Source organism: Callorhinchus milii, unplaced genomic scaffold (genome assembly GCF_018977255.1).
Source record: "Callorhinchus milii isolate IMCB2004 unplaced genomic scaffold, IMCB_Cmil_1.0 Scaffold2, whole genome shotgun sequence".
Taxonomy (NCBI): domain Eukaryota; kingdom Metazoa; phylum Chordata; class Chondrichthyes; order Chimaeriformes; family Callorhinchidae; genus Callorhinchus; species Callorhinchus milii.
In genome coordinates, this window is record NW_024704743.1 from 111,363,403 (window position 1) to 111,389,503 (window position 26,101).

Below are 26,101 nucleotides of genomic sequence, written 5' to 3' on the forward strand. Positions count from 1 at the left end.
CCCGGTGAATGAACAAAGTTCAACCAGCAGCCAAGCCATGATGGCTTGAGCGAAATATTTGAGCTGGATATCACCGCCATCCTTCCTAAGGAGGAGGGGCTGGGAGAAAAAAACTCATAAAGAAGGTCCTACCATCCCATTTGATCTCATCCCTGTAAATCCCCACCCTACTGTCTTCCCATAATAGCATCGAGCTTTTTCTGTAAAATGAGTCCAGCATCCTGGCTTTAACCACTCTTTGCTATTATGGTTGAATGTATCACCTTGAAGATAAAAGCAGAACACTTGTTCATCATCTGATAGACATCACCTGGCAGCGCACTGGCGTTAGCCTGTCTCACGAGAATAAAAGTTACAATTTCACTCCAGTTTTTAACAAGACATAGGGCTCAATATTTTTGTTATACGAAAAAAAATTGTCTTTTAAAATGAAAATTTTCTCATCGAATCCTCCACACATGACGAGCCCAGAAGCTTCCAATCATTGGACTCAGGAAATTAGCAAATTATAGATGAAGCGTGTTGAGACGTGATAAGGCACTGTACCAAGTGCAAGGATTATTATTATCATAATTCATGTGTATTTCCAATATGGTAAGTTCAATTGTTCCTATTCTCAAAGATAATAATAATCCTTGCATTTGATATAGCAAATTATCATGTCCTCCTAATGTCTCAAATCACCTCATAGGATAAACTGTAAACTGGTGTGACTGTGTATTTTGTTGGCAAATGCGGCAACTAGTTTGCACACAGCAATGTCTCACAAACAGCCATGGAGTGAGTGATAAATTTTATTTCAGGGTTTATTGGCCTGGACACCAGGAGAAACCCTAGAAATGTTGAAATCTTAGCATAAAAATAATACAGATAATAATCTAGAAATGATACAGTTCTTAATTTATGCTATTTGTTGAAACTGTGGATCTGATATAAATATGATGTTTGCTAGATTCAATAGTGGTAACTCTGTGCTTGTACACCAGCATTGTGCCTCAGCCTGCAGACTGTGGACGTGAGCCAGTGATTTGCGCACGGATGAGCTCCTTATGTCAGCTAGGTTGTGACATGAAGCTGCTATCCCATGGAAAGGGTCGGGTCGGGGAAGGAAAACAGTTGGAGAAGGAATAAAATACAGACCTCTCGTGTATGCCAAATGAGGCATTGGTGGGAACTTAAACAGGTCACACATCTGCCCTTTCAGTCTGGAACAGCTGTGTGGTGTGAAGAAGGCCAGCTGACCAAGGGAAATACTATACATAAATGAAGGACTCTGTATCTGGCTGTGATATACCTGACCTGGCATTGCTTGGAGACCAAAATGTCTCAGGGAAGACGCCATGAATTAATTATGTGAGTGCAAATCTTCAGTCTTGGCTTAGACCTACCCTAATGCTTCAGGAAGCAAACATTGTGCAAGAGCACAAATGATAAGCAAATGTGTTGGTTAACAAATATATACATTTTAATGAATTACTCTACAAGGAAGAAATTTGAAAGAATTTGTCACCACATCCCCTTCTGTAGCAAAATGCTGACTATTCAAGGATTGCCATCGAGAGCACTCTGGGATTAGCCAGCTGCAGGCACATCTCACATGGGACAAGGCAGATGGTCCGAGTCTTTCCCTCTCCTGAGACGGAAAGCTCATCCTTCCAGCTGTCTGACCAAGAACTATCCATCCTCACCCAACTGAATCAAATGCAATCTGAACGGGAGAAAAAAGCATTTATGCTCTGAGTTAATAATGATAATACTTGCATTTGATGTAGCGCCTTAACACGTCATTGATACGCTTCACAGAATATATTGTAAAGTGGATCGACTGTGTATTTTGTGGGTGAAATATTTTGAGATAGCCATAGAATTTTAGGGTTGGAGATTATTTTAAGATTCACAAGCATATTTTTTTTCTCATAATGCACTAAATCATGAAGCGCTTTGCACGAAGGTGTAAAATTTCTGTGTGTGCCAATGTGTTGTATTTTACATCTTTGTAAAAAGCAGATGTAAAATCAACCACAGATCCTATTACCCTTTAGTAAGAATTACCCTTTAGTGAGAAAGTCGTTCTAAAATCTCTGCTCTCTGTGGAATAAAGTGGTGAGGCACAGCAGAAAAATGTTTGCAGACATTCTCCTGATTTAACCAATGTACAGTGGCTGCTAGTGGTGGAAGAATTTGAGAAGGGACGTTCCCTCCAGGGCACACAGACATCACATCAGTTTTATTGATCGGTCTGACAGTGACCACTCACCGAGGTTTAGATTTAACGTTACTGTGTGAGCTGGGTGATATTGCAGGAGATTTGGAGTGTTAGTATCAACAAGAACACAATTACATTTGTATAGCGCCTTTCACGTCAGGAGGACGTCCCAAGGCACTGGATAGTCAGTGTTTTGGACCTGAGCTGGGGGTCAGGATTGGCGAGGGTGGAAGGCAGGCGAGGAAGAAGAGTGATTGAAAGCACGGTCGAAGAGGGGGGTCTTGAGATGGGTCTTGAAGGAGGCAAGGGAGGGGTGAAGCAGAGGAACTGCAGGATGGTGCTCCAGAGGGTGGGGGCAGAGTGGCTGAAGGCTCGCCTGCCAATGGTGGGACAGGCGAGGCGGGGGATGTGAAGCAAGTCAGAACTGCTGAGCTGAGAGAGTGGACAGGTTGATCGGGGGTTAGGAGGTCACAGATGTATGGGGTAGCAAGGCCACGGAGGGCTTTGAAGGTGAGGACCAGGATCATGAACTGTATCCTCAGTGTGATGGTAAGTCAGTACAGTCGGGTGAGGATGGGGATGATAGGGTCACGGAGCCTGGTGCGGGAGAGGCCACGGGCTGCAGAGTTCTGGATGATCTGCAGCCTATGGAAGAAGGAGTTGGGGAGGCCGGCAAGCAGGGAGTTTGCATAGTCAAGTAGCCTGGATGTTATGAATGCGTGTATGAGGGTTTTGGCGGTCTGCGGTGTGAGACAATGGCGGAGCTGGGCAATGTTGCAGAGCTGGGGGAAGGCAGAGCAGGTCATGGCACGGATGTAGGGATCACATTGATTACTGGAGCCAGCTTGTGTGGCTGCGATACTCACAGCCATCTCTCACACACCCACTGGAGCATCAGCCACTCAGTCATGTTTCGGGTAATGTCTCTAGTCATCATTGTTTAGAAGTACAGATCACTGCTGATCATTGTTGGTTTGCCCAAAGCCTTGAAATCGATTGACTGAACCTAGTTAACTGTCCACACAGCTAGAATGTATTGTCAAAAAGTTATGGAATCTGGTCTCTCTTTGTTGGTACATTTGCCGACTTTACATCTACCGTCTCTGGTGCTTAGCCAGCTGTGTGAAGTGCTTTGTGACGTCCTTCTGATGTGAAATGTGCTATACAAAACCAAACTGTATTTTATTCTACTTTGGCTGTGTGCACTTAAAGAGGTGAAACATATGATGACTGCTCTATGACTGCTCCAATTATACTGAATCTGTTGTGAAATGTCGTATTTGTTTAACCCCAAAATACTTTAGCCTCGGCTGTTAGTGCACATGGAGCTAACTCATGTGCAGGGACCAGACCCACATCTACAATGGTCTCTCTTGTAGCAAAATGTCAAGTTAGAAAATGCGTTCCAGTTTATGAACTCAATGCAACATTCAGGCAACATCGTATTGGGCTGAGGTAGCAGCGAATACAGATACTGTCCACATCCTTTAGGGGTTGTGAGGGTGCAAATACATGTAATGACATTCAATTATAAATTGGTCACTTCAATCCACGACTGTTTGTGGGACACTGCTGTGCGCAATTGGCTGCCGCGTTTCACCAACAAAATATACAGTCAATTCAAAAAAGAAAATAGGAGGAGGAAAGGTAATTAAACCGAAGGCTAAATGTATGTGTCATCACTGTGGTACAGATGTTCCGATGAGCTCTGCTCAGTCAGGACCATGTGTGCACTTTACAGCAGTGATTGCCACAAGTCATTGCAGGAACTGCCTCAGAAAACAATCAATTCAGTTAATTCTTTGCTGCTGGAACCATTCACAGCAGCAGCAAAATGCATTGAATACACCTATGGCTTTCAAATACTTTATATTTTAATCATTTTTTTCTATATTTTCTACTTTGGACACTCAATCCATGACTTTGGTCACTCAATCCACGAATATTTGTGGGGATACTGCTGTGCGCAATTGGCTGCCGGGTTTCACCTACAAAATATACAGTCAATTCACTTTACAGTATATTCAGTGAAGCACTTTGAGACGTCTTGAAGATGTGATGAGGCATTATATCAAATGCAAGGATTATTATATTATTTGTGGAGTCCCGTAGCATAGTGGCTAGCACATTCGCCTCGCAAACGAGAGGATCCGTGTTCAATTCCTGGGCGGAGCAAAGCCTTAGGCAAGTTTCCTTACTCAACACATGTGTGTTTATCTAACAATAAGTAGGGGAACCCTGGTTATTAGTCGGTTGGTAAATTGCTTTCTGGGGGTAATAAGCCCTAAAAAAAAATTGGTTACTCAATCCACGACTGTTTGTGGGACACAGTGTGAAAATCAATAAGTACTGAAAATGAAGAACCTTGGAAATATGACTCTTTCCAGAGGGATTGTTCTGATCAATTCTCATTGTCACGTTCACATCCTCCACTCTCAAGGTCATCCAGTGACTTGGTTTTGTGTCTCCTCTTAGTTGTGGTGGCCAGGTGAAATTTTTGTCTATAGAAATGGGATCTCAGCACTCACTGGTTCTGAGTAGTTCTAAGGTCCCATTGGGTTATAGCCCTTGTGTACCAGGTATGAAAAGCTTTGTCTTGTTCTCCAATACTTCAATGGCCATCTCCAAATCCTCACTGAAATCAACTTTCCCTACTTGACGTATAGCCGCTACCATTTTCTGCTACTTTTATCTGTAAGTGCCAGCCTTGAGACTGCCTCACAAGCGAGGCCACATTAATGTAGAATTCGGAGCCCATTTAAATGTCAGGCACAATTAATTTTCAACTCAACTCAAAGTGCACTGACCCAAGGGAATAAAATTAAAAAAACGCATTGTCTCCCAGTTGCATTATGCATCAATATGTGTTGGACATCACACGTTCATTGATGTATAAATAAATTATACTTTTTTTATATAAACTTTGCAGACATTTGCTTCAGGGATTCCCTTCACTATATTTAGGATGGAACATATTTTCAATAAATTTGTTCATACATTAAATCAAAAGAAAATTTTATTTTACTGGTAACATCGTGGTGCTGTGAGCAGCCTACCAGATGCAATATAGTTAACATGTAACTTTGCTGCACTACAAACAAATTAATTTGTTTCTCGGCCTTCCCAAGTCCTCCCTTCCCAGGCTGCAGATAATCCAGAACTCGGCAGCCCATGTCCTCTCCTGCACCAAATTCCATGACCCTGTCTCCCCCATTCTCACCCGACTCCATTGGCTCCCTATCCTTCAGAGGATCCAGTTCAAGATCCTGGTCCTTACCTACAAAGTCCTCCACGGCCTCACCCCACCCTACCTCTGTGACCTCCTCTGTGGCATTCAGCCACTCTGTCCCCAACCTCTGGAATTCCATCCCCCAATCACTCCGCTTCACCCCCTCCTTAGCCTCCTTCAAGTCCTGCCTCAAAACCCTCCTCTTCGACCATGCCATTGGCAACCCCTTCCCCTCCCCACCCCTCTCTCCCCTTGACCCCAGCTCGGGTCTGAAATGCTGCACACTTTCCACGCCTTGGGACGTCCTCCCGGCATGAAAGGTGCTATACAAATGTAATCTTGTTGTTGTATTGTTGTTGTAGACACTGAGCTGCAACACAAATAATTCCTTCCTCACTACTCCCAACAACAGTAAAAATTCTCACTAAATGTACAGTTTTATGAATCACAATAGCTCCAAACTATCTATGCACAGAATACATGATGGTCAATAACCTCTCTGGTAAGTCTGCAGTCATCACTACACAGGTAAGTTATGAGCTCTGGTAAGTTTATGAAGTCTGGTATGTTTATGAGGTCTGCTTCATTATGGAATAAATATTATAACCTGACAAGTGTTGTTCCTGACAAGTATTCTTCATGATCTATATTTAAAACATTTATTTCACCGTCTGTAACCATATTGTCACAAGTTATCCCAGTTCCAAAAAAAACCTGTGATCAACTTCAGCTTGCGAGATAAATATGGTTGCTTGCAGTATATGTTCCTGCCTGCAGTTTAGTGAATGGGACTAATGCATCACATGTTTGACAGCACATGTGAATTTATGCCACAAATTGGTCAGCTATACCTGCTGCTGATGCTGTTCCATCTGCAACTATCCATTGCTTCCAACCTCTCCAATTTATAATCCACTTCAGAAATGTATCAATAGGGGGAGGGGGTGCTATGTTATAATAATAATCCTTGTATTTGATATAGCGCCTTATCACGTCTTCTAGACATCTAAAAATATTCACAGAATATACTATAAAGTAAACTGACTGGGAGAAACACAACGGATAATTGAGCACAGCAGTGTCCCACAAACAGTTGTGGATTAAGTGAAAAAAAAATTTTTTGATGGGTTATTATTATTATTATCCCAGGGAAAGCGATCCACCAATCGACTAACAACTGGGTTCCTACTTACTGCTAGGTAAACGGAGGTATGTGGAGTAAAGAAACTTGCCCAACATTTCGCCCTGCCAGGAATCAAACCCAGGTCTCTCGCTTGTGAGGCGAGTGCTCTAACCACTGAGCTACAGGACTCCACATGTTGATGTTGACATGTCATTGGGGTCAGGATTCTTTTCACTTGGTTCCTCATCAGCCTGAAATGTAACATTCTAATAGGTACGGTTGTGCCTTGGCTTCTGCTAACTGCGAATGTATCCTCTTGGCTTACGCTAGCAGACTATCTGGGTGTGTGTATTTTGTGATAGGATAATAATAATAATAATCCTTGCATTTGATATAGCGCTTTTCACGTCGGGAGGACGTCCCAAAGCGCTTCACAGAACACACTGTAAAGTGAATTGACTGTATATTTGTGGGCGAACGCGGCAGCCAATTGCGCACAGCAATGTCCCACAAACAGTCGTAGATTGAAAATGACCAATTTATTATTGTTTTTGGTTTTAAATATTAGGATATTATTCCCTAACTTTGAAAGGCAACTAGGCAAGAATTCCAGGAGAATAGATGGTGCCTGCTAAGGAGATATGGAAGAGGCCTTGCTGGTTAAGCAGATTTTACTATCTTCTTTTCCTAGTGACGAATCACCAGCTTTGAGTCAGTGTGTTTGTTTCACTGACTGCTCAGATGCGATTGTAGGAATCGCAGCTACCAGTCAGACCATGTCTTACATGGTGTAACACAGTGGGGGACACTGGCAACATGGTGTTCGGAAAGACAATGGTTGCTTTGATTGAATAATAAACACAAGGCATCAGACAATGAGTTCTGCACATCATGTTAGAAACGGAGACGGTAAGATGGAGACGATCATCTAATAGCAACAAAAGCAATGGATTATCCGTCCTTCGGATAAGATGTTAGACTGAGGTCCCATCTGCCTGTTCAGGTGGAAGTTAAAGATCCCATTACACTCTTCGAAAAGAGAAGGGAGTTTGTCCCAGTGTCCTGGCCACAATCCCCCAAAAACAAAATTGATCACTCAGACCATGGTTGTTTGTGGGACAATGCTGTGTGCAACTGGCTGCCATGTTTCGCTCACAAAATACACAGTCAATCGACTTTGCAGTATATCCCATGAAGCGTTTTGAGACGTCTCAACGATCTGATAAGGCGATATATCGATTGCAAGGATCATTATTATAGTTCATCACATTTTGGTTTGGCAAAAATTATCATATACAAAGACGTCAGCAAGGTTGCCATTGACAACTGCCAGCATGAAAGTGACCCCTCGAGGATTACGAATGGAATATTGTCCTAATTCATGTTGAATCCTGGATCAACTCACTGTGAGTCGACTCACAAAGAATATTTTTGAGGCTTGTTTATGATGTGGCTATAAATAAATAATCTATCAAGAAATATTTATATGGTTGGAAGACCAAAAAGGTTGGCCACTACTGTCTTACAGGATTTATTGAGAAAGTTTAGTGACTGTGTATTTTGTGGACAAATGCAGCAGACATTTTATGCGCAACAAAGTCCCCAAAACAACCATGAAATGAATGACCAATTTTATTTGGGTGATTGGTGGCTATGGACCGGCGAGAAAATCCCTCCTCTTTTCAAATGGTGCCACGAGATCTTTAACATCCTCCGTATCCAAAAAGAACTGTGGGAACTTGGATCTCAAACAAAGACTGGGTTGAAGAATTTGCTAAAAAAAAGCACAATCTTAATTTCGAGAAATATATATACATGTAATCTAGTGGACAAGTGATGTCCAGGCTATTATAGACTTCCTGATTCACTCAAAATATCCACATTCATCACCAAATGCACAATTTAGCTGTTTAAAGGAATGGCCATTTGGACGAAAAATCTTCCATTGTTGTCAGCTAAATTCACCCATTACGTGAAATGGTTTGACCCAGGAAGACATACTGGGACCTCTGAGGGAAAAGACTTGTTACATAATAAATGAACGCCCTACTTTTCATCTAAGTGATGATTAAAAAAGCTAGGACTCTTCAGTCTTGTGAGAAGATGACTCAGATGCAAGTCCGTAGAGGCACATACAATATTATATGGGATTGAAAATAGTAAACCCAGAACAATACTTTAGGATCCACTAAGACAAAAGAACAAGAAGACCTAGGTTTAGAATTGTAAAAGACAATATTAGGACAGATAATACAATTTATTTATTTACTCAGAGGGTAATTAACAATGGGTGTTTGTGGTACATTGCTGAGTGCAGGTTGGCTACAATATACAACAACAACAACAAAATTAAATTTGTGTAGAACCTTTCATGTCGGGAGGATGTCCCAAGGCGCTGGACAGACAGAGTTACTGACAGTCACTACACTTTATAGAAAATCCTGTGGTACGTTTCCTGAGGTGAAAGGAACCATATCAAATGCAAAGATTCTTGTTATTATTTTTTTAAAGCAAACCACTGCTCAGTTGAAATCACTTTTAAAAGAACAGTTCTCTAAAGGTTGTTCAGCATTACTATGAGATCGGTATCAGCAATTAAACCTCTGACTTTACTTTGCACAACAGGATTACACTCAATTAATCAATCAATAGATAAAGGAAATAAACAAATAAAGCTTTTCGCTGAGCTAGTTCCTACATTATACAGACTTCCTTTCTGGTACCTTATGATTAGCAATTTAGAGAACTCATTCATTTATATTCAGCTCAGAATTAATATAGGTTTAAGAAGATTACTTTTTTAAAACAAAGGACTTTCACTGCACAGGATGTATTCAGCTCAGGTTGCCTCACCCAGTAGGCAGCTTCAGGTTGTGTCCACAGCTCCTATTCTGATTGATGACAAGGCAGGTCAACCATGACCTTGGATTGCCATAGATCTACCTTTATCTTCTCACTGCCAGTACAACATTAGTGACAGCTTGCCAACTCCCTCCCACACCCCCCACCTCCCCTCACCACGCACAATATTTTTAGACATGGTGCTCGTCTTATCAACCTTGAAAGAGTGAAAAGTCCCACTGGGATTTAAACCCACGACCTTGTCCATGCTCAACCAACTATGTTATCCAGGACATCTCAAACATTTCTAAATGTGTGCTTCCCACTAACTTGACCCCTCGAAACAGCATCGCTGCTTTGTGAAATCTCCAGGTACATCATGGCGTTAGATTATAAAAAGAATAATAATCCTTGCATTTAATATAGCATCTTTCAAGTTGGGAGGACTTCTCAAAACACTTCACAGGATTTCCTGTGGAGTGTAGATGAACGCAACAAATAGTTTTGCGCACAGTAGCATTCCACAAACAGCCGTGAAATGAATACCCAATTTTATCTGGAGGCTAGAAAAGCAGGAGATATTCTATTCTCTTTTCAACTAGTGCTGTCGGATCTTTAACGTCCACCTGAAAAAGCAGACTGGATCTCAGTTTAACAGCTCATCTGAAGCACCACACCACTAGCAATGAAGCACATCTCAGCACTACAATGGAATGTTATCTTAGACTACACAAGTTCAAAGTCCTGGGCCTTGAACCCACAATCTTCTAACTCAGGGGCGAGAGGGCCACCAACTGAGGCACATTTCTAGATTAGTAGCACCAAAACCTGAGCAGAAATCTCTGGCATTCTTGTTTTTAAACACGGTTTCCAGGATTCGTTGTAATTTTTGAAAGTTGTCCAAACAGAAATAATAATTCAAAATCAGCTGCAATTGGTGACATTGTACTGGGTTTCACACACACATCTCGACATAACAACATGGTAAAGTGTTTTGAAAGACACCGAGGTCGTGATGAAAATATTCTCTTAATGTTCCAATTTTCCTACTCTCACATTGTGATATCAGGATGACTAATCTAGTGCACAGTTACAGCTCACTGTTGATGCTCGATGACTTTCAGCACACATCATAACCATTTGCCAAATGATTTTCAATTGATTTCTTCCCTCATTTGTGTCTCTTTCAATCTGATGTTTTTATTGTACCTTTACTGGAGGTAGCCAACAAAAGATACAATTTGCTTTCCCCCTTCCCCTTGGTGTAAACTCACAGTGGCACCTGATACCACGCGCATAGCAAGCCTTTGGTAACCAAAATGCTCAATCCTTACCCACAAGAAGATGGTGGCAATGCTCTCACACATTTCATGTTGAGTTGTGTTGCCCACCAGGAAGCTCACAGAGAGTTCCTGGTACCTACCCTCCACCTAGTGAAGGCTTGTCATATGTTGGTGGGGGGGGCCCTTGGAGCTGAACTGGCTACAAACTGACATGTTTGGCACCGAAATGTCAGAATGAAGCCAACCCTCTGTGGCGGTCTTGGTAATCTGGTTTCTAAACCAGGTGGGTCAGCAGTACTGCAGGGCTGTGCTGATGGCAGCCTGGCTCATCAGCAAGACCTGGAAAGGCAGACAATCAGTGGGGGCAGGGAATCAACCCACTCAGCTCCTGTTAACCCTGCAAGCCACAGCCCTAACAGGCAGGGTGGTCCCAGCTGGACAAGCAGTAGGAAAGTTTGCCAGACAATTACTGGGTGGACTATCTACCCTGGTACCAGGCTGCTGAATAGCCAGTGCTACCTCTGCACAGGAGCTATATTACATTACATGCAAGCTTAAAGACTGTGCAGTGTTGATTGTGGGGCTATCATAGCTAAGTGGACCTGAGCTAACTTATACACATGTACATTAACAATATAGTAACCCTTGCATTTGATATACTATCTTTCACGTCGGGAGGATGTCTCAAAGTACTTCACATGATTTACTCTGAAGTATAGTTTGTAGATGAATCCAAGGCTCGCAGGATTGGAATGGAATGTCAATTTAGACCATGATTTCAAAGTCCTGGCATGAGGCTTCAATTAACAACCCTCTGACCCATAGGCGAGAGTGCTGTGCTAGGCTGACGCACAAACACTGGGTATCACTGGGTGGCAGAGAGAAGTAGGAACTGACAGGGTTGACTTTTCCCTAGTACCAGGCAACCCTAAGACCCATGATAGCACTGCCATGGAAACCCCAGCTGAGATAATAATAATAATAATCCTTGCATTTGATATTAGTGCTTTTCATGTCTTCTAAACGTCTCAAAGCGCTTCACAGAATATACTGTAAAGTGAATTGACTGTATATTTTTGTGGGCGAAATGCGGCAGCCAATTGCGCACAGCAGTGTCCTACAAACAATTGTGGATTGATGATAGTTTGTGGCAAAAATCTCCATATTTAAACTACCTTCTGTGTAAAGAAATGTTTTCTAATATCCCCTTTAACTCTTTTTTATGAATACTTCAATTTGTGCACTTTAGTTAACATAACATAATATAACATAACATAACATGTAGGAGCAGGAGTAGACCATTCGACCCTTTGAGCCTGCCCCGCCATTCAATCATGGCTGATCTTCTAATCTAACTCCAGCTAATACCATAACCCTGCCTTATCCCCATATCCCTTAATCCCTTTGCAATAAGAAATATATCTCTCTCAGTCTTGAATATGTTCAAGGACTGAGCGTCAACAGCTCTTTGGGGTAGCGAGTTCCATACATTCACCACTCTTTGAGTGAAGAAGTTCTTCCTCAATTCAGTGCAAAAGGGCTGGTCTCTGATTTTAAGGTTGTAACCCCTGGTTTTAGTTTCTCCAACCAGGGGAAAGTTTCTCCAACCAGTTCTTAACTCACCGACCAGTAGATACTATTTACCCTATCATAGCCTTTGGGGAAGACCCTTATCAGGTCATTCTTTTACTTTGTCAGCCATAGTGAAAAACATCTCATCCGTGAAATATCATAATAATAATCCTCAGATTATTATTATTAATAATAATTAGAGCAGTTAATTATAATTAGATCAGCTAAATTACCAAAAACCAGAATAACAACTGACTCACGAGACAGTCATTACACTTTACTCTGTGAAGCACTTTTAGAGTGTTTTAATGGGATCAGGCATTGTATCAAATGCAAGGATCATAATTTAAAGTGTATTTAAAAATTTGTAGCCACTGGTTTTATTGAACACATTAGCATTAACAGGACTTCAGACTTTGTGCGCGCAATACTGATACTGATACTATTCTGTAATTTTGCTGGAAGTGTTGCTTATCAATTAAGAAGAATTAAGAAGTTAGTTACAACAATAATAATCCTTGCATTTGATATAGTGCCTCATCATGTCTTCGAGACATCTCAAAAGTTCTTCGCAGAGTATACCGTAAAGTGAATTGACTATATAATTTGTAGATGAAATCTGGCAGCCAATTGCGCATAGCAATGTCCCACAAAAGGTTGTGGATTAAGTGACCAAAGTCATGGATTGATTGCAAATTTAGAGGAAACAAAAGATCCATAGAAGATCAGGAGCAAATATCACAACATTAGCAGCGAGCAACAAATTGACATAAAGACATTTAAAAATGGGGATTGGATATGGGTTGAAAATGTGGCATTGATCAGCATTGGAGTCATCAGACTGGTGGATTTGGTTTGAGCTCGCTGCTGAATGGCAGCTTTAATCTTCGTTTACTTTTGTACGTTTGGTGGTAAACTAATTGTAATTTTTCTGCTTGATGTAATTTGGGTTTGATTGGATTGCTATTGAGAGCAGACAGTGGTTGGTAAAATGGAGGGCGCAGTTTATGACTCACTCATCATGTGAATATCAGTGGGTGTCCCACTGTCAGGACCTTTCCAAAATAGCCCCAGTCAAGACACACAGCATTACTCCACATACACTAGAGGCACAATATAAAAGACCTAACCATTTGAGCAAAGCAATTGTTTGAGATTTTATTTTACTATTTCCATGGAATATAAAAACAACTTTGTTGATGCCAGGAGTCAAAATATTCATTTTAATGTTGATCTTTAATATTAACTTTTAGTTTTGGAATTAAATGTTTTAACTTTATAATAATAAAAAGAATAATCCTTGCATTTGATATAGGGTCTTATCATGTCTTCAAGATATATCAAAGCCCATTACAGGATTTTACAGTATAGTGATTATGTATTTGTAGACAAATTCTGCAGCCAATTTGAACACAGCAAAGTCCCACAGAAGTCTATAATAATAATAATAATAATAATCCTTGCATTTGATATAGCACTTTTCACGTCGGGAGGACATCCCAAAGCGCTTCACAGAACACACTGTAAAGTGAATTGACTGTATATTTGTGGGCGAACGCGGCAGCCAATTGCGCACAGCAATGTCCCACAAACAGTCGTAGATTGAAAATGACCAATTTATTATTGTTTTTGGTTTTGGAGGGATTATTATTAGGCGTGTGGATTAAGGAAACTTACCCAAGGTTTCGCCCTGCCTGGAATTGAACTTACGTCTCTCGCTTTCAAAGCGAGTGCTCTAACCACTGAGCTACAGGACTCCACAAAATGAATGATAATTTGGGGGATTGTTGGCCAGGAGACCAGGAGAAACTCCCTTCTCTTTTCAAGTAGTACCATGGAATCTTTAATATCCACCTGAACAGGAAACATGGGAGCTTGGTTAAACATCTCATCAGCACTGCATTCAAGAATCTGCCTCGACTGTGAGTACAAGGTCCAAAGTGGGCCTTGAACTAACAACCTTACGTAAAAATGGCACAGGAAAATCCCACCACTCATAACATCCAATTCATTTGCAATGGGCCCGGTAGTTAGCAAAGGTAGGAAGATCAAGGGTTTTGGATTTTTGTGTTTTTTTGAGGAGGGGAGTAATGACAGTGGTTTTGAGGTGGAGTGGAATGGAGCCTGAGGTGAAGTACAGGTTAACTGTGTCTGCAAGGGGTAGAGGCCAGGAAGTTGAGTGATCAACAGTTGGGTAGGGAGGGGGTCAAGGCAGCAGGTAGTGGGCTTCATATTGTTGATGATGGTTGAGAGGGAGGAGGAGGAAAATGGTAGGATTTTTGGGTGTTTATTTATATTAGTGGTGTTATGCTGTAGATGGATAACAACAACAGCAATAAAATTACATTTATAGAGCGCCTTTCACGTCGGGAGGACGTCCCAAAGCATTGAACAGTCGGGTGTTGGGGCCCGAGCATGGGGGAGGGGTGGTTTAGTAGGGGTGAGGGAAGGCAGAGAGGTGGGAGGGAGACCAAAGGCACAGTCGAAGAGAAGGGTCTTGAGACCGGCCTTGAAGGAAGCAAGGGAGGAAGCGAGGCGAAGGGACTGTGGGATGGAGTTCCAGAGTGTGGGGGCAGAGTGGCTGAAAGCCCGGCCACCGACGGGCGGGAGACATGGAGCAGGCTGGAGCCCGCTGAACGGAGGAAGCGAGCAGGTTGGTAGGTTGGTAACATCTTCATATCTGACCCAACCTGTTTGCGGTTACAAAAACAATAACTCAGGACCAGGGGAATTAAAGCTCTGTGTTTCTTGCACTCAGTCATTTGAACTTCAACTTCCTGACCAATTGATGATCAAAGGCAGTTAGGCTTGAAATTCAACTGGCAGGAAAAGTGCAAACAGGAGGAATAGAGATTGCAGGACTGCCCTTTAAAGAGATTTGAAACAAACAGCCATTTGCTTTGAAATCTAACGCAAAAGGCTTATGTGACTGACTGTCTTTCAGATTCACTTGAACAGTTCTCAAGCAAAAATAACTTAAAATATCTTGTGATATTTTCCTCATAGTAAAATCTTGTACTCACCCCCAATGGTAAAAGTATTACAAATAGAAATTCAGTTACACAACTGACCAACTGTTGCTGCCTCATTCAACTTTAAAATGAATGTCAGACATTTGTAGTTATATACTGGTAAATCCCAAACCAGAAATGTTTGTACTCAGGAATCTCCAGAGGTTTCGGAAAGAGTTTCTGAAAGATTCTCCGCAATCACAGAATGTAAATAAAATCTAATCATTGAGAGTACCAATGGCCAAGAAGCATGTTTAGATTACTTTCACACAGGAAGGTTCTTGGTTGATACAAAAAGCCCCATTGAGGAAATTCCCTTTTAAAAGATTTGATACTCTGTCACCATTGACTGTGACTTTGTTCAGACAATTGAGAATTGATTTGACTTTTATTGATGAACTAAGCTAAAACATAAGTAATAAAAGTACAACAGTTACAGCAATATATAAAAGTATGGGAACAGCAACAATCCAGTCAAAAAAGTGCCAATCAAAGAGAGAGATGTTAATCATCTATTCAGCTTAAATAGGACTCCGTCATTATATATCCAATACAAGGAAGACGTACATTCTTCAGTTTTGTTACCGAAGAATACTAGTTTGGCAATGTACGCATGTATGTTTAAAAGCAAAACACAGGTTATTAAATTGCAATAACCAGTTCTAGAAGTGCTGGGTGAGAAAAATGTGGCACAGTTATTTTTCATTTAAAATGGATTCAATTCTTGTTTGCAGCACAGGTTCTTGCTAGTATTTTTTTTAGATTTATCCCTGCATTGCTTTTCCATCTAGCAGAACAAAGCACACAGACAGAATTTCAAAGATGTTTCAATTTCTGTGCTGGATGGGTTTCCCTATCATTTATTCAGTAATTGGCCAACAGCTGCTAAATGCTACGTTGGGCTAAAATGGAAATGTCAACATCTCTTTGAAGTTAACTGGGCTTCACTGTGCTACACAATGGTTTACAAAGATGTCTTGGCCTTCCAAAGCGCTAAAGCATACTGTACATAGTTAAAGTATTGGCATAGCAATAGGTTTGCCTTTGAGATGCATCAACACTTGATTTGTGTTGCTGATAACAACTCCATGTGCCCGAACAGTTGACCTTTGCACGTTCTGATAACCATGTGTAAACCCATATGTACAAAGGATATTACAGGTGCCCTTAATTATGTAATTAACTAATGATTTGGAAATCCTTATCTTTGGTTACTAATTACACAATTAACAGTGAGTGCAATCTCCTCATTACATGTGGTTTGCATATAGTTAGCGAAACCCTCATTTTAGATTCCACCATCAATGAACTGTGTTAATATCTAATGACCAAACCCTTTTACACATTTTGTTATGGTAATCTCTTCGTCACCTATACATTCCAAGGTTCTTTTACCAATAAGGACAATGCTACATTCATCCACCTTTAAATCTAACTACCATTCCTGAGCCCATTCAGTTCACGGGTGTTCAGTTGGTGGGATTCATAACTCGGAGTCAGAAGGTTGTGAGTTCAAGCCCCACTTCAGGAATTTAAGGTCACAGTCTACACTGTCCCTCCAGTACAGTGTTAGGGGAGCAACAAATTGTCAGACGCGCCGTACTTTGGATGAGATGTTAAGTGAAGTCCCATCTGCCTGGCTAACAATCCCCCAGATAGAATTGATAATTCACTTCATGCCTATTTGTGGGACATTGTACAAATTGGCTGCTGCGTTTTACCACAAATGCACAGTTACTACACTTCACAGCAAAATCCCATGAAGTGCTTTTGAGATGTCTCGGCTACATGGTAACATGCTGCTGTATCAACCTAAGGATTATTATTTGTGCAGATGATTTTCTAAATCCTATTAACCTCTCTTATCAGACTCACCCAGCCACATTAGTTTGGTGTCATCACGAAATGTATTAGCAGTCTTGCTATAATATCTTTGAAAGTCATAGATTGACACAAAAAATAATATGACTGCTGTAGCCTCCTTCACATGGAAAATGTAAACTGTGGGGCATCCAGAACATTCCGTAATAAGACCCTAACAAAAACTTGCAATTATATAGAACCCTTCATGTGGGTAGTGTCATGGATCCTTCACTTCTCCCCCCTTTAAACTTATACATTCATCTTCTGTATCCTAATGCAAAAGCTATTAGGATTAATAGTTGCAGAAAGCTCAATATTATTTTGAAAGCCTCATTTGGCTATTCAGTTGAGGAATACTTTGATGTGCACTTACTGTGCTGTTCTAGCACAAGGAGACCACCAGTTGAGTGCAAAGCAACTGCATTGGCCATTGATTGATCTTTAGAGGATTTAGAAATCCTATTGGTGATTTATATTATTTATGACAACCACAAACCTGCATCGGAAAGCAATGAGACTGGTTCCCCCAGGAACCAGCAAGGAGAAATGCTATATACGCTATAGCCTGTTTAGTCTTGAAAAAGACTTGTCAGAGGGGACTTTAGTTTTGGTCGATCCAATGTCTAACACATGCAGAAACCCATCGCCATACAAGAGTGTCCAAACCAAATTATAGTTGCTGTTTGTCTGGCACAGAGTGCTCAGTCTGCATTCCAGAGACAAGACCCAGGGTTGGTAAGAGGCTGACTACCCCAGGCATGGGCACCCCAGAGTGTGCATTGGGGGTACTACTAGAGTGTAATCAGATATAAATGCACAGCTTACCTTCACACACACTGGCAAACCACCGCTGCTGTCTAGTTGGAATGCCCCACCTATTACAGCTTTGGTTGACAAGGTTAGCCAGCACCTCACGGGAGTGTTACTCTAGACTAGGAGCTCAAGTCCTGATGTCTGGGCTTGAATTTACAACTTTCTTACTTGGAGACAAGTGTGCTATCAATTGAGCTTGGTTGAGCTAGGAAAGGTAGTACAAGCCAGGGCACTTGATTCATTTCAAATGTAGCAAGAAACTGTAATGGTAAGATGGTAGAGTTGGTATTTTGAGGGGATCATACAATAATAACAACAACAACAAGATTACATTTGTATAGCGCCTTTCACGTCGGGAGGACCTCCCAAGGTGCTGGAATAATAACAATGATAATAATAATAATAACAATAATAATAATAACCCCTGTATTTGATATAGCATCTTATCACATCATTGAGTCATCTCAGAGCTCTTCACAGAATTTATTGGAAAATGAATTGACTGTGTATTTTGTGGGATCAAATGGATCAAAGGGTATCCTTAATCCAAACCTCTCTTTTGAACAAACATTTTGCTGCTAATCAGCTTTGGGGAGTCATATTCACATTCATATGCATATCACAAGATTAGTTTGGATGAAGAAGACCCATCATTTTATTTGATCTCATCCCTCCCAGAACACCCACCCTACTGTCTTCTCAACGCAGCATCAAGCTTTATTTTAAAAGAAAAATGACTCCATTGTCCCGGCTCAGAAACCGTCAGAAGGAACCACTTAGACCTAGGATGACAATCTATTATTTTATAATGCTGAAATATGTAAAATAGAAGAGGATTGACAGGTATTAAGAGGAATAGTTCATACTGACTTGACAATTGTAGTACTGGTAAGGATGTTACAGCACTGGCTATGTGGCTGCTCTGAGCCCCACACATGGTTTAGAGCCCTGCAACACTTCACTTTTGTTCTACTGACTGCCTTGCTAAACACAACCTACCTCTGTGGCACAGCTATTCCATTCGATTATTGTCAAGGATGGCAAAATACCAGTGTCACCACCGGTAATACAGTCATAAATGGGTCCTATCCATTCTGATAAGTGTACAGTCCATGAAGCTGGCATTGCAAATAAGAAGGCAATGCAGTGAAGGGTGGGAGCTAAAAGCTTGTGACATGCAAATTTCCCCATGGCTAGAAAACCCTTCTATATAAAGCATGCTAAAACCTATTATTCCACACCGGTTCTCACAGACACTCTTTGTGATCTGAAACAAAGCAGATTGACTAGCACATATTTTATTGCAAAACCACACCTTTTATCAGCATCATCATCGTCAACATCTTCCAAATGCAAATTCCCTTCTTCCAACAATTGCATTTTGCAAAACAGGCAATACAGTAATTCTAAATGAAGACACACATTGTGACCGTTACCCTGAACAAAGGCGTTCAGCCCCAACGTGAAGTGTTTGCATTCAGCTTGGGGAGGTAGGGAGGCTGGTTTGCTTTTTTTTCTAAATATAAAATGAAAATAGGAAATCACAGCAGTGTCACTTACCTCTCTATAAAAAGGTTAAACATGCAGAGGGATTAAAGCATTGCGGATGTTTTGCAGACACCAACAAATAAAAAGTCAGCGGCTCAGCGGCTCCTTTTGCCCTGTAATGGTAACGACACAGGAGAAACTGCGCTTGGCAATTGCAAGCTGCCTTTCAGCATGACATCATGCGGGATTCAACCACTGCTTCCCAGGCTGCAGGGTCAGTGCATCACATTGCATTGCACTACACCACACACTACACCATCACACACACACTGGAGCTCGGCATTGGCAAACGTCGCCCTCTATAAACCAGCCACAGAAACACCCCCGATCCATTGGCTCTCTCGGTGATCTCTCACTGCGATGGTCCCTTCACAGTCCCTGCAGACTGTCCATTGCCCCAGACAGAGGGCTTTGCTGTCTCCTGGCTGCTGCGATGGACCGTGTGAAACCTGTCTGGCTTTTGGTCGCAGAATGCCCGCTGGAGGTCGAGCTGTCATAACCACAGCACAGGCAGGGCAACCCCGTTAATTATTGGGGTGTGTTTGTCGGTATTAAGGACTCACTATGTCACAGTGACAATCTGGGAAAAAAAATTAAACAACCGGGAATCAAGGCGGAGGATAAAACCAATCAAGAGAAGGGAGTTTCGCTCCATGTCCCTGGCCAACAATCTCCCAGATAAAACTGGTCATTCACTTCATGGCCGGTTAAACTGGCTCCAAGGTGACACGCCTGGCAATGGAATGTCGGAATCGAACCAGCCCTCTGTGGTGGTCAGGGTAGCCCGGTTCCTGAGCCAGGCGGGTCCACAGTATTCCAGGGCGCCTGGCGCATGGGCAGGGCCTGCAAGGGCAGACCAGTCCCTGGGGGCAGGGAGTCATCCCATTCAGCTCCTGTTAACCCTGCAAGCCAAAGCCCTAATGGGTAGAGTGGTCCTAGCTGGACAAGCAGCGGGAAAGCTTGCCAGGCAGCGTTATCAATGGCAAGCTATGCGGTTTTAGCTGATTAGATTCCAGCAGTACCCCCAACACACACTCTGGGGTCACCAAGCCTTGGCTCTCGCCAACCTGCACCTACTACTTTCAGGAATTAGGTAAACAGAATGTGTCCCTCCAGGGAGAAAGTGGGCATTCCATTCCAACTATCCCTGGGATTTCCATGTGTAGGTGGGATGCATGGAAATCTCAGCTTGGTTTGAATACTCTTAAGCAAGGCACTGGGTTTCCGCATGTCAGACACCCTTGCTGACCAACCAAAAACTTCATGGCTATTTATGGAAGGTGGCTGTGTGCAAATTGGCTGCTGCACTTGCCTATGAAATACATGGCCACTGCTCTTTAAAGTAAATGCTGTGAAGCGCTTTGAGACTTTCTGCTGAAGGGAAAGGCACCCAATCTAATGCAATGATTATTTTTAGTAAAAAGCTTCATATTCTCAGTTGCATTCTATCATGAAACCCTGGTTACCAAATCCAAGTCTTCAGTAAGTTACATTGGATTGTATTTTGTGTAAGATCACGTGTTTCTGTTTTAGGACTTCAGTCATTTTGTGTGTGTGTATGCATGTGTGCAATGATAACACAAGTTGTTATTGTTGAAATGTGACTATGTTGTGTGTCCATCTCGTGATGCTTCCAGGTTTGAAACTGATAGCCAAATAACCCTGTCACTTACATTCATCATTGATCTCTTAAATTTAACACTGTAACTCTTTAAGAAACTTTACAATTGAGATGATCCGATAACAAAATATTTCTACAAATGAAAACAGTCAATGATCTGTATGTTGGTTGCCTAAATTAATGATCTTCCACTTTCACCATTTTCTCATTGATTTTTAGCTTGTAATTCTTCCAGTGTGCTGAGCCAGTGAAATCAGATTCCATCATGATTTGTATCAGTATTATAACCCCTATGCCAGGTTCTGGCAGCTTCAAATGAAAGTCCATTGCGAAAGAACAAAGTGCAACACATTGTAATGCCTCATTCTTACGAACAGCTGGACAATTGAATTTTATTGTGAGGGTCAAAGGAATCTTAAAAACTTTTTTTAAAATCTTCAACATGGAATTATAGAGTGAGGCAAATGAAATATTACCTGTTCAAATTATATTGTGCATAGTCACTACACTTTTCCGTAAATCCTATGAAGCACTTTGAGACTTTTCGATGATGTGATAAGGCGCTATATCTCCATTGGTTGGTAAACACACTGATCATGGCATTGACGTTGTGATCTTACAATGGAAAAATCTCATTGTCAACTGGCATCGTTAAATGGAATGACAATCTGAGAATCACCCCACCGAATCCACTGAAAATTTGTGAAATTGCTATTTTCAACATTTTGTTTTATTGGTCAGGCCCCACCTGACTTCAGTGCTCTCCGATGTTTTTATCTGATTGTTGAGAGCAGAGGCTATGAATGCAGTTCCGTTGCTCCCTTCACTCAATGGGCACCTGCCTCAGGTCTCCCGCTCTACCCACCCTACCATCAGTAATCAGGCTTTCAGCCTCTGTCCCCACTCTGGAAATCCATCCCAGAGTCTCCAATTGTTTCCCACCTTCACCTTTTTCAAGATCTATCTGTTTGACTGGGCTTTAGGTAATTTTTAAGTCCCCTCCCCCACATCCCTTGGCTCCCACCCCCAACTAAGGCACCAAGCCATTATTATTAAATGCTCTGGGATGTTACTCCATGTGAAGGACAATATGTCAATGCAATTTGTGTTGTTGTTGTTCTAGAAGCCAGCTTTCTAGATTTTTAAGAAAGAACCACGTTCTATATTAAAATGGAACTGAAGAATTTTCACAATCCTGCGCCATGTTTTCTGACAAAATCTTTTCAGATAAAATGGTCCTCACTGTTAGGACTAATTGAACCTCCAGATCTAATGAACGTAATATGGGTGTCCCTCAGAAAATTGAACCTGCAATAAAGTTAAGTGTGTGCATTACTGCCATCTTGTGGTAGGACAGCAAATATTCTGAAAAATATTTCAAGGTTACAAAAAATGTACGTGAAGATCAAAAAGCATCCTACCCTCTGTATTAGGATCTTATCTGACACATCCTGTCTACAATATTACACTGCAATCCACGGAATCTGTCTACAGTATCATCATCATCATAATAATTCTTGCATTTGATATCGTTCCTTATCATGTCTTTGAGACTCAAAGCGCTTCACAGAATATATTGCAAAGTGAATTGACGGCATATTTTGTGAGTGAAATGCAGCAGCTAATTGCACACAGCCATGTCTCACAAACAGTGGTGGATTGAATAACCTAATGATTTTTTTTAAGGAATTATTAGCCCCAGAAAAGCGATTCGGCAATCGACGTACTAACAAACAGAAGTGTAAGGAAACGTGCCTAAGGTTTCGTTTTACCTGGGAATCAAACCCAGGTCCTGTCACTTTCGAGGCAAGTGCTCTAACCAATACGCTACAGGACTCCATAAATAATAATCATATATAATTAATAATAATCATAAAATAATAATTCTTGCATTGGAGTAACACCATTAACGTTGGTAGGACATCTCAAAGCTCTTCACTGGATTTACTGGGAGTGGAGTTACTGTATTTTTAATGTATGTGGCAGCCGAATTGCACGCAGCAAACAGCCATGAAAAAAGTGATTGATTTTATTTTGAGGATTGTTGATCAGAACACTGGAAGAAACCCATGTTAGGACTTGGACCTCATATTCTAGGCTGACACTTCAATACTGGGCTGGAGGTGAACTATATTGTTAGAGGTGCCATCCTTCAGATCAAACTTTAAACCAAGGTCCCATCAGCCTGTTCAGGTGAATGTTAAACATCCCATGGCACTACTTGAAAAGAGAAGGGAGTTTCTCCCATTGTTCTGGCCAATAATCTCCCAAATGAAATTGTTTATTCACTTTATGGTTGTTTGTAGGACAATGCTGTGTGCAAATTAGCTGCTCTACAAAATACACAGTCACTATACTTTACAGTAAATCCTGTGAAGTGTTTTGAGATGTTTCGACAAAGTGATAAGGCTGATACCAAGGATTAAAATTCTTAACTCCACCAAAAATACAGTTGTTTTGCTCAGACAAAAATAGAATTGTTTAGCGAAGTCTGAAATGAGCTAGTGAATCAAAGCCATGGGTTCTCAGAATACTGCCACTTACACACGATAAACAAATCAAACAGCAACACACCTGCATACAGGCAGACACTTTGAACAGTAATTGTATTACTCAGACTCATGTTTGGAGTTCAAGATGGTCCTCAATTTACAGTATTGTATGATTGAGAATCCTTGATATCATGAGATGATTTGAGACACTATTTGCCTGTGATACAACCTGTTACCTCAGAACACTCTCTATTGTTATTTTCATGTTGACTGCTACACGTTTGTTCAAGGATCTTAATCTGTTTCACAATCTATTTACAAAATACTTACTCTCCCCAGTTTTTGCGCATATTAGCTTGCCTCATTTGGTAACACTCTCACCTCTGAGTCAGAAGGTTGTGGGTTTAATCTCCACATTAGGACTCATATTCTCGGCTGACACACCAAATCAGTGCCGGGGGAAGCTACATTGTTGAAGGTGATGAGAAATTAAACCAAGGTCCTGTTGGTCTGTTCAGCTGGACGATAAAAAAAAACTCTGGCTCTATTGGAAAAGAGAATGGGTCTTGGCTAATAAATACTGCCAGCTGTGTTTACTTACAAATTTACAGTCACTACATTTGCAATAAATCTCGTGAAACACTTTGAAACATCTTCTTAACGTGAAAGAAGCTGTATTGAATGCAAAGTTTTTTTTATTATTATCTTATTGAACTGGCCTTAACTTGCCCTGTTATAGGTGCAGCCTCAGAGAGGATGTGCAGACTTCTTTCTGAATTTTTCTCATGTCTTTGGCAACTTATCCCTCTTATAATTAATGGCTTTATGTTGTGTCTAATTGCTGCAGTTAATGTGGAAATCAAATCTTGGTTTTCTTGGTCTGCCCACTCTATAAAGCTTTCATTATGAACAAGGCATTCAATGCTCCATGTGTAATTCAAGTAATTCAGTTCAATTAATTTTTATGCTGTTACCAATATTTGAACCATTTTTGCTTGCAAGTAACTATGTTTTTAATGTCCCTTTTTAGGTACTTGATTACTTGGTTGTGCTTTTTATAGATGGAATAATAAGGTACATTGGGAAATGTGGGGGTGTTCCTTCCGGTTATCCTGGCTTGAATTTCCCACATCCAAACTTAGCTTCACATTCAAATAAACTTCGGTGTTGGTCTGGTTCAGTTGGTAGCAATCTCACCTTCTGTATAAGAAGGTTGTGGATTCAAGCTCCATGACATGACTTTGAGTATCAGATGGGTTGAAGGGGCTTCTTCATCCTAACTAATTTTGTGATCTTGTAACTATGTTCATCTTTGCATCTGCCGTTGCACCCTACTGTGTTTGAAGGAAGTAAAATGTTTAACAAGATACTTTTTTTAACGCTATTCTGCAAGTATACTTCACTGTCACAACTGCCCACAAAATACACAGCCAAATCCACTTTACAGCATATCTTGTCTCACTATATCATATGCAAGATTTTTTAAATTATTATTGTTAATGTGTAGAGATCAATTTCTGGGGGAATTGGAAGCCTGAGATTTCTCATTGTCTTCAATGAATGATCATTGGGGTAAATAAAATTTGCAGTATTCTTTAATTGTTCCTTGCCTTAATTATTACAAGGAACACTTTGAGAAAAAATAGCAAATTTGCTATAATTTCTGAATTGAATCATGATAATTAAGGCTTATCTTCATTCACTGCACCACAGCAGCATTTTTTAAATGCCTTTTGAAAAATGCATCAATTTAGTCTGAATTTGAGAAACGTTTCCTTAAAAAGTGAGGAAAACAGTTCAGACTGAAAATGTAAGAATTTTTAACCATCGATCTTAAATTTAAAGACGATCGATTTAATGTTAGTCCTGTGACTTCTCTCGTTGCTCCATTCGCTGTCACAGAACACAGTCATCTTCCAGCAGCCTAACACAGGAAAAAGAGTGGCAGCCGAGAAAAACAGGTCAACTTTATAAACTAGAATGAGCTATTGATACTCAAAATGTTTCAATTAAAATAGATTTCAGTTTATAAGTAACAAAATCCCTGCACGATTTATGTATCATAAACATTTTTATGTTTGAGGGAAATGCCAGGAGTTGGTCCTGTAAGTCTAGTAGAAAGATCCGCAGCAAAATGTACCTCTGACGTCAGGAAGGGAAGTGATCAGCAGAGAGCAGGTCACTGCTGTCCCCACCTGTCACGATGAGCAGCTCATTCTCTGCCAGATTAAGAATGGGTTGGAGCTTCCCGACTACTGTCTGCAAATGGGTGAGAATTCAGCTTTCACTCCTTGCGCTTTGAACGCAATAGCTTGTGTGCAATTTCTCAAATATAATTTGGGAAATAGTTGGGGGGAAGGGGAGAAGGTAGGCGTGTAAAATGATTCCAGTTAATTAATTATTTAAAATGCTGTGTTAATTCAGTTGAGCTTATACCCAAGAATGTGATTTCTATCATTCACTGTGCCTGCTAATAACTGATGTAGATGATTGTTTTAA

General features: G+C 41.0%; 2 protein-coding genes across 2 annotated transcripts in view; one reads left to right on the forward strand and one right to left on the reverse strand.

Annotated features, from left to right (window-relative positions):
• pkia (cAMP-dependent protein kinase inhibitor alpha) overlaps positions 1 to 19,600 on the reverse strand; it is a 39,057-nt gene extending 19,457 nt beyond the window's left edge. The window contains exon 1 of the mRNA XM_042332399.1: positions 19,502 to 19,600. The gene's annotated coding sequence lies outside the window, so the exon portion shown is untranslated. The remainder of the gene's footprint in view (positions 1 to 19,501) is intronic.
• LOC103180774 (serine incorporator 1-like) overlaps positions 5,919 to 26,101 on the forward strand; it is a 60,181-nt gene continuing 39,998 nt past the window's right edge. The window contains exon 1 of the mRNA XM_007896811.1: positions 5,919 to 5,963. Coding sequence (XP_007895002.1) covers positions 5,919 to 5,963 — 45 coding nt within the window. The remainder of the gene's footprint in view (positions 5,964 to 26,101) is intronic.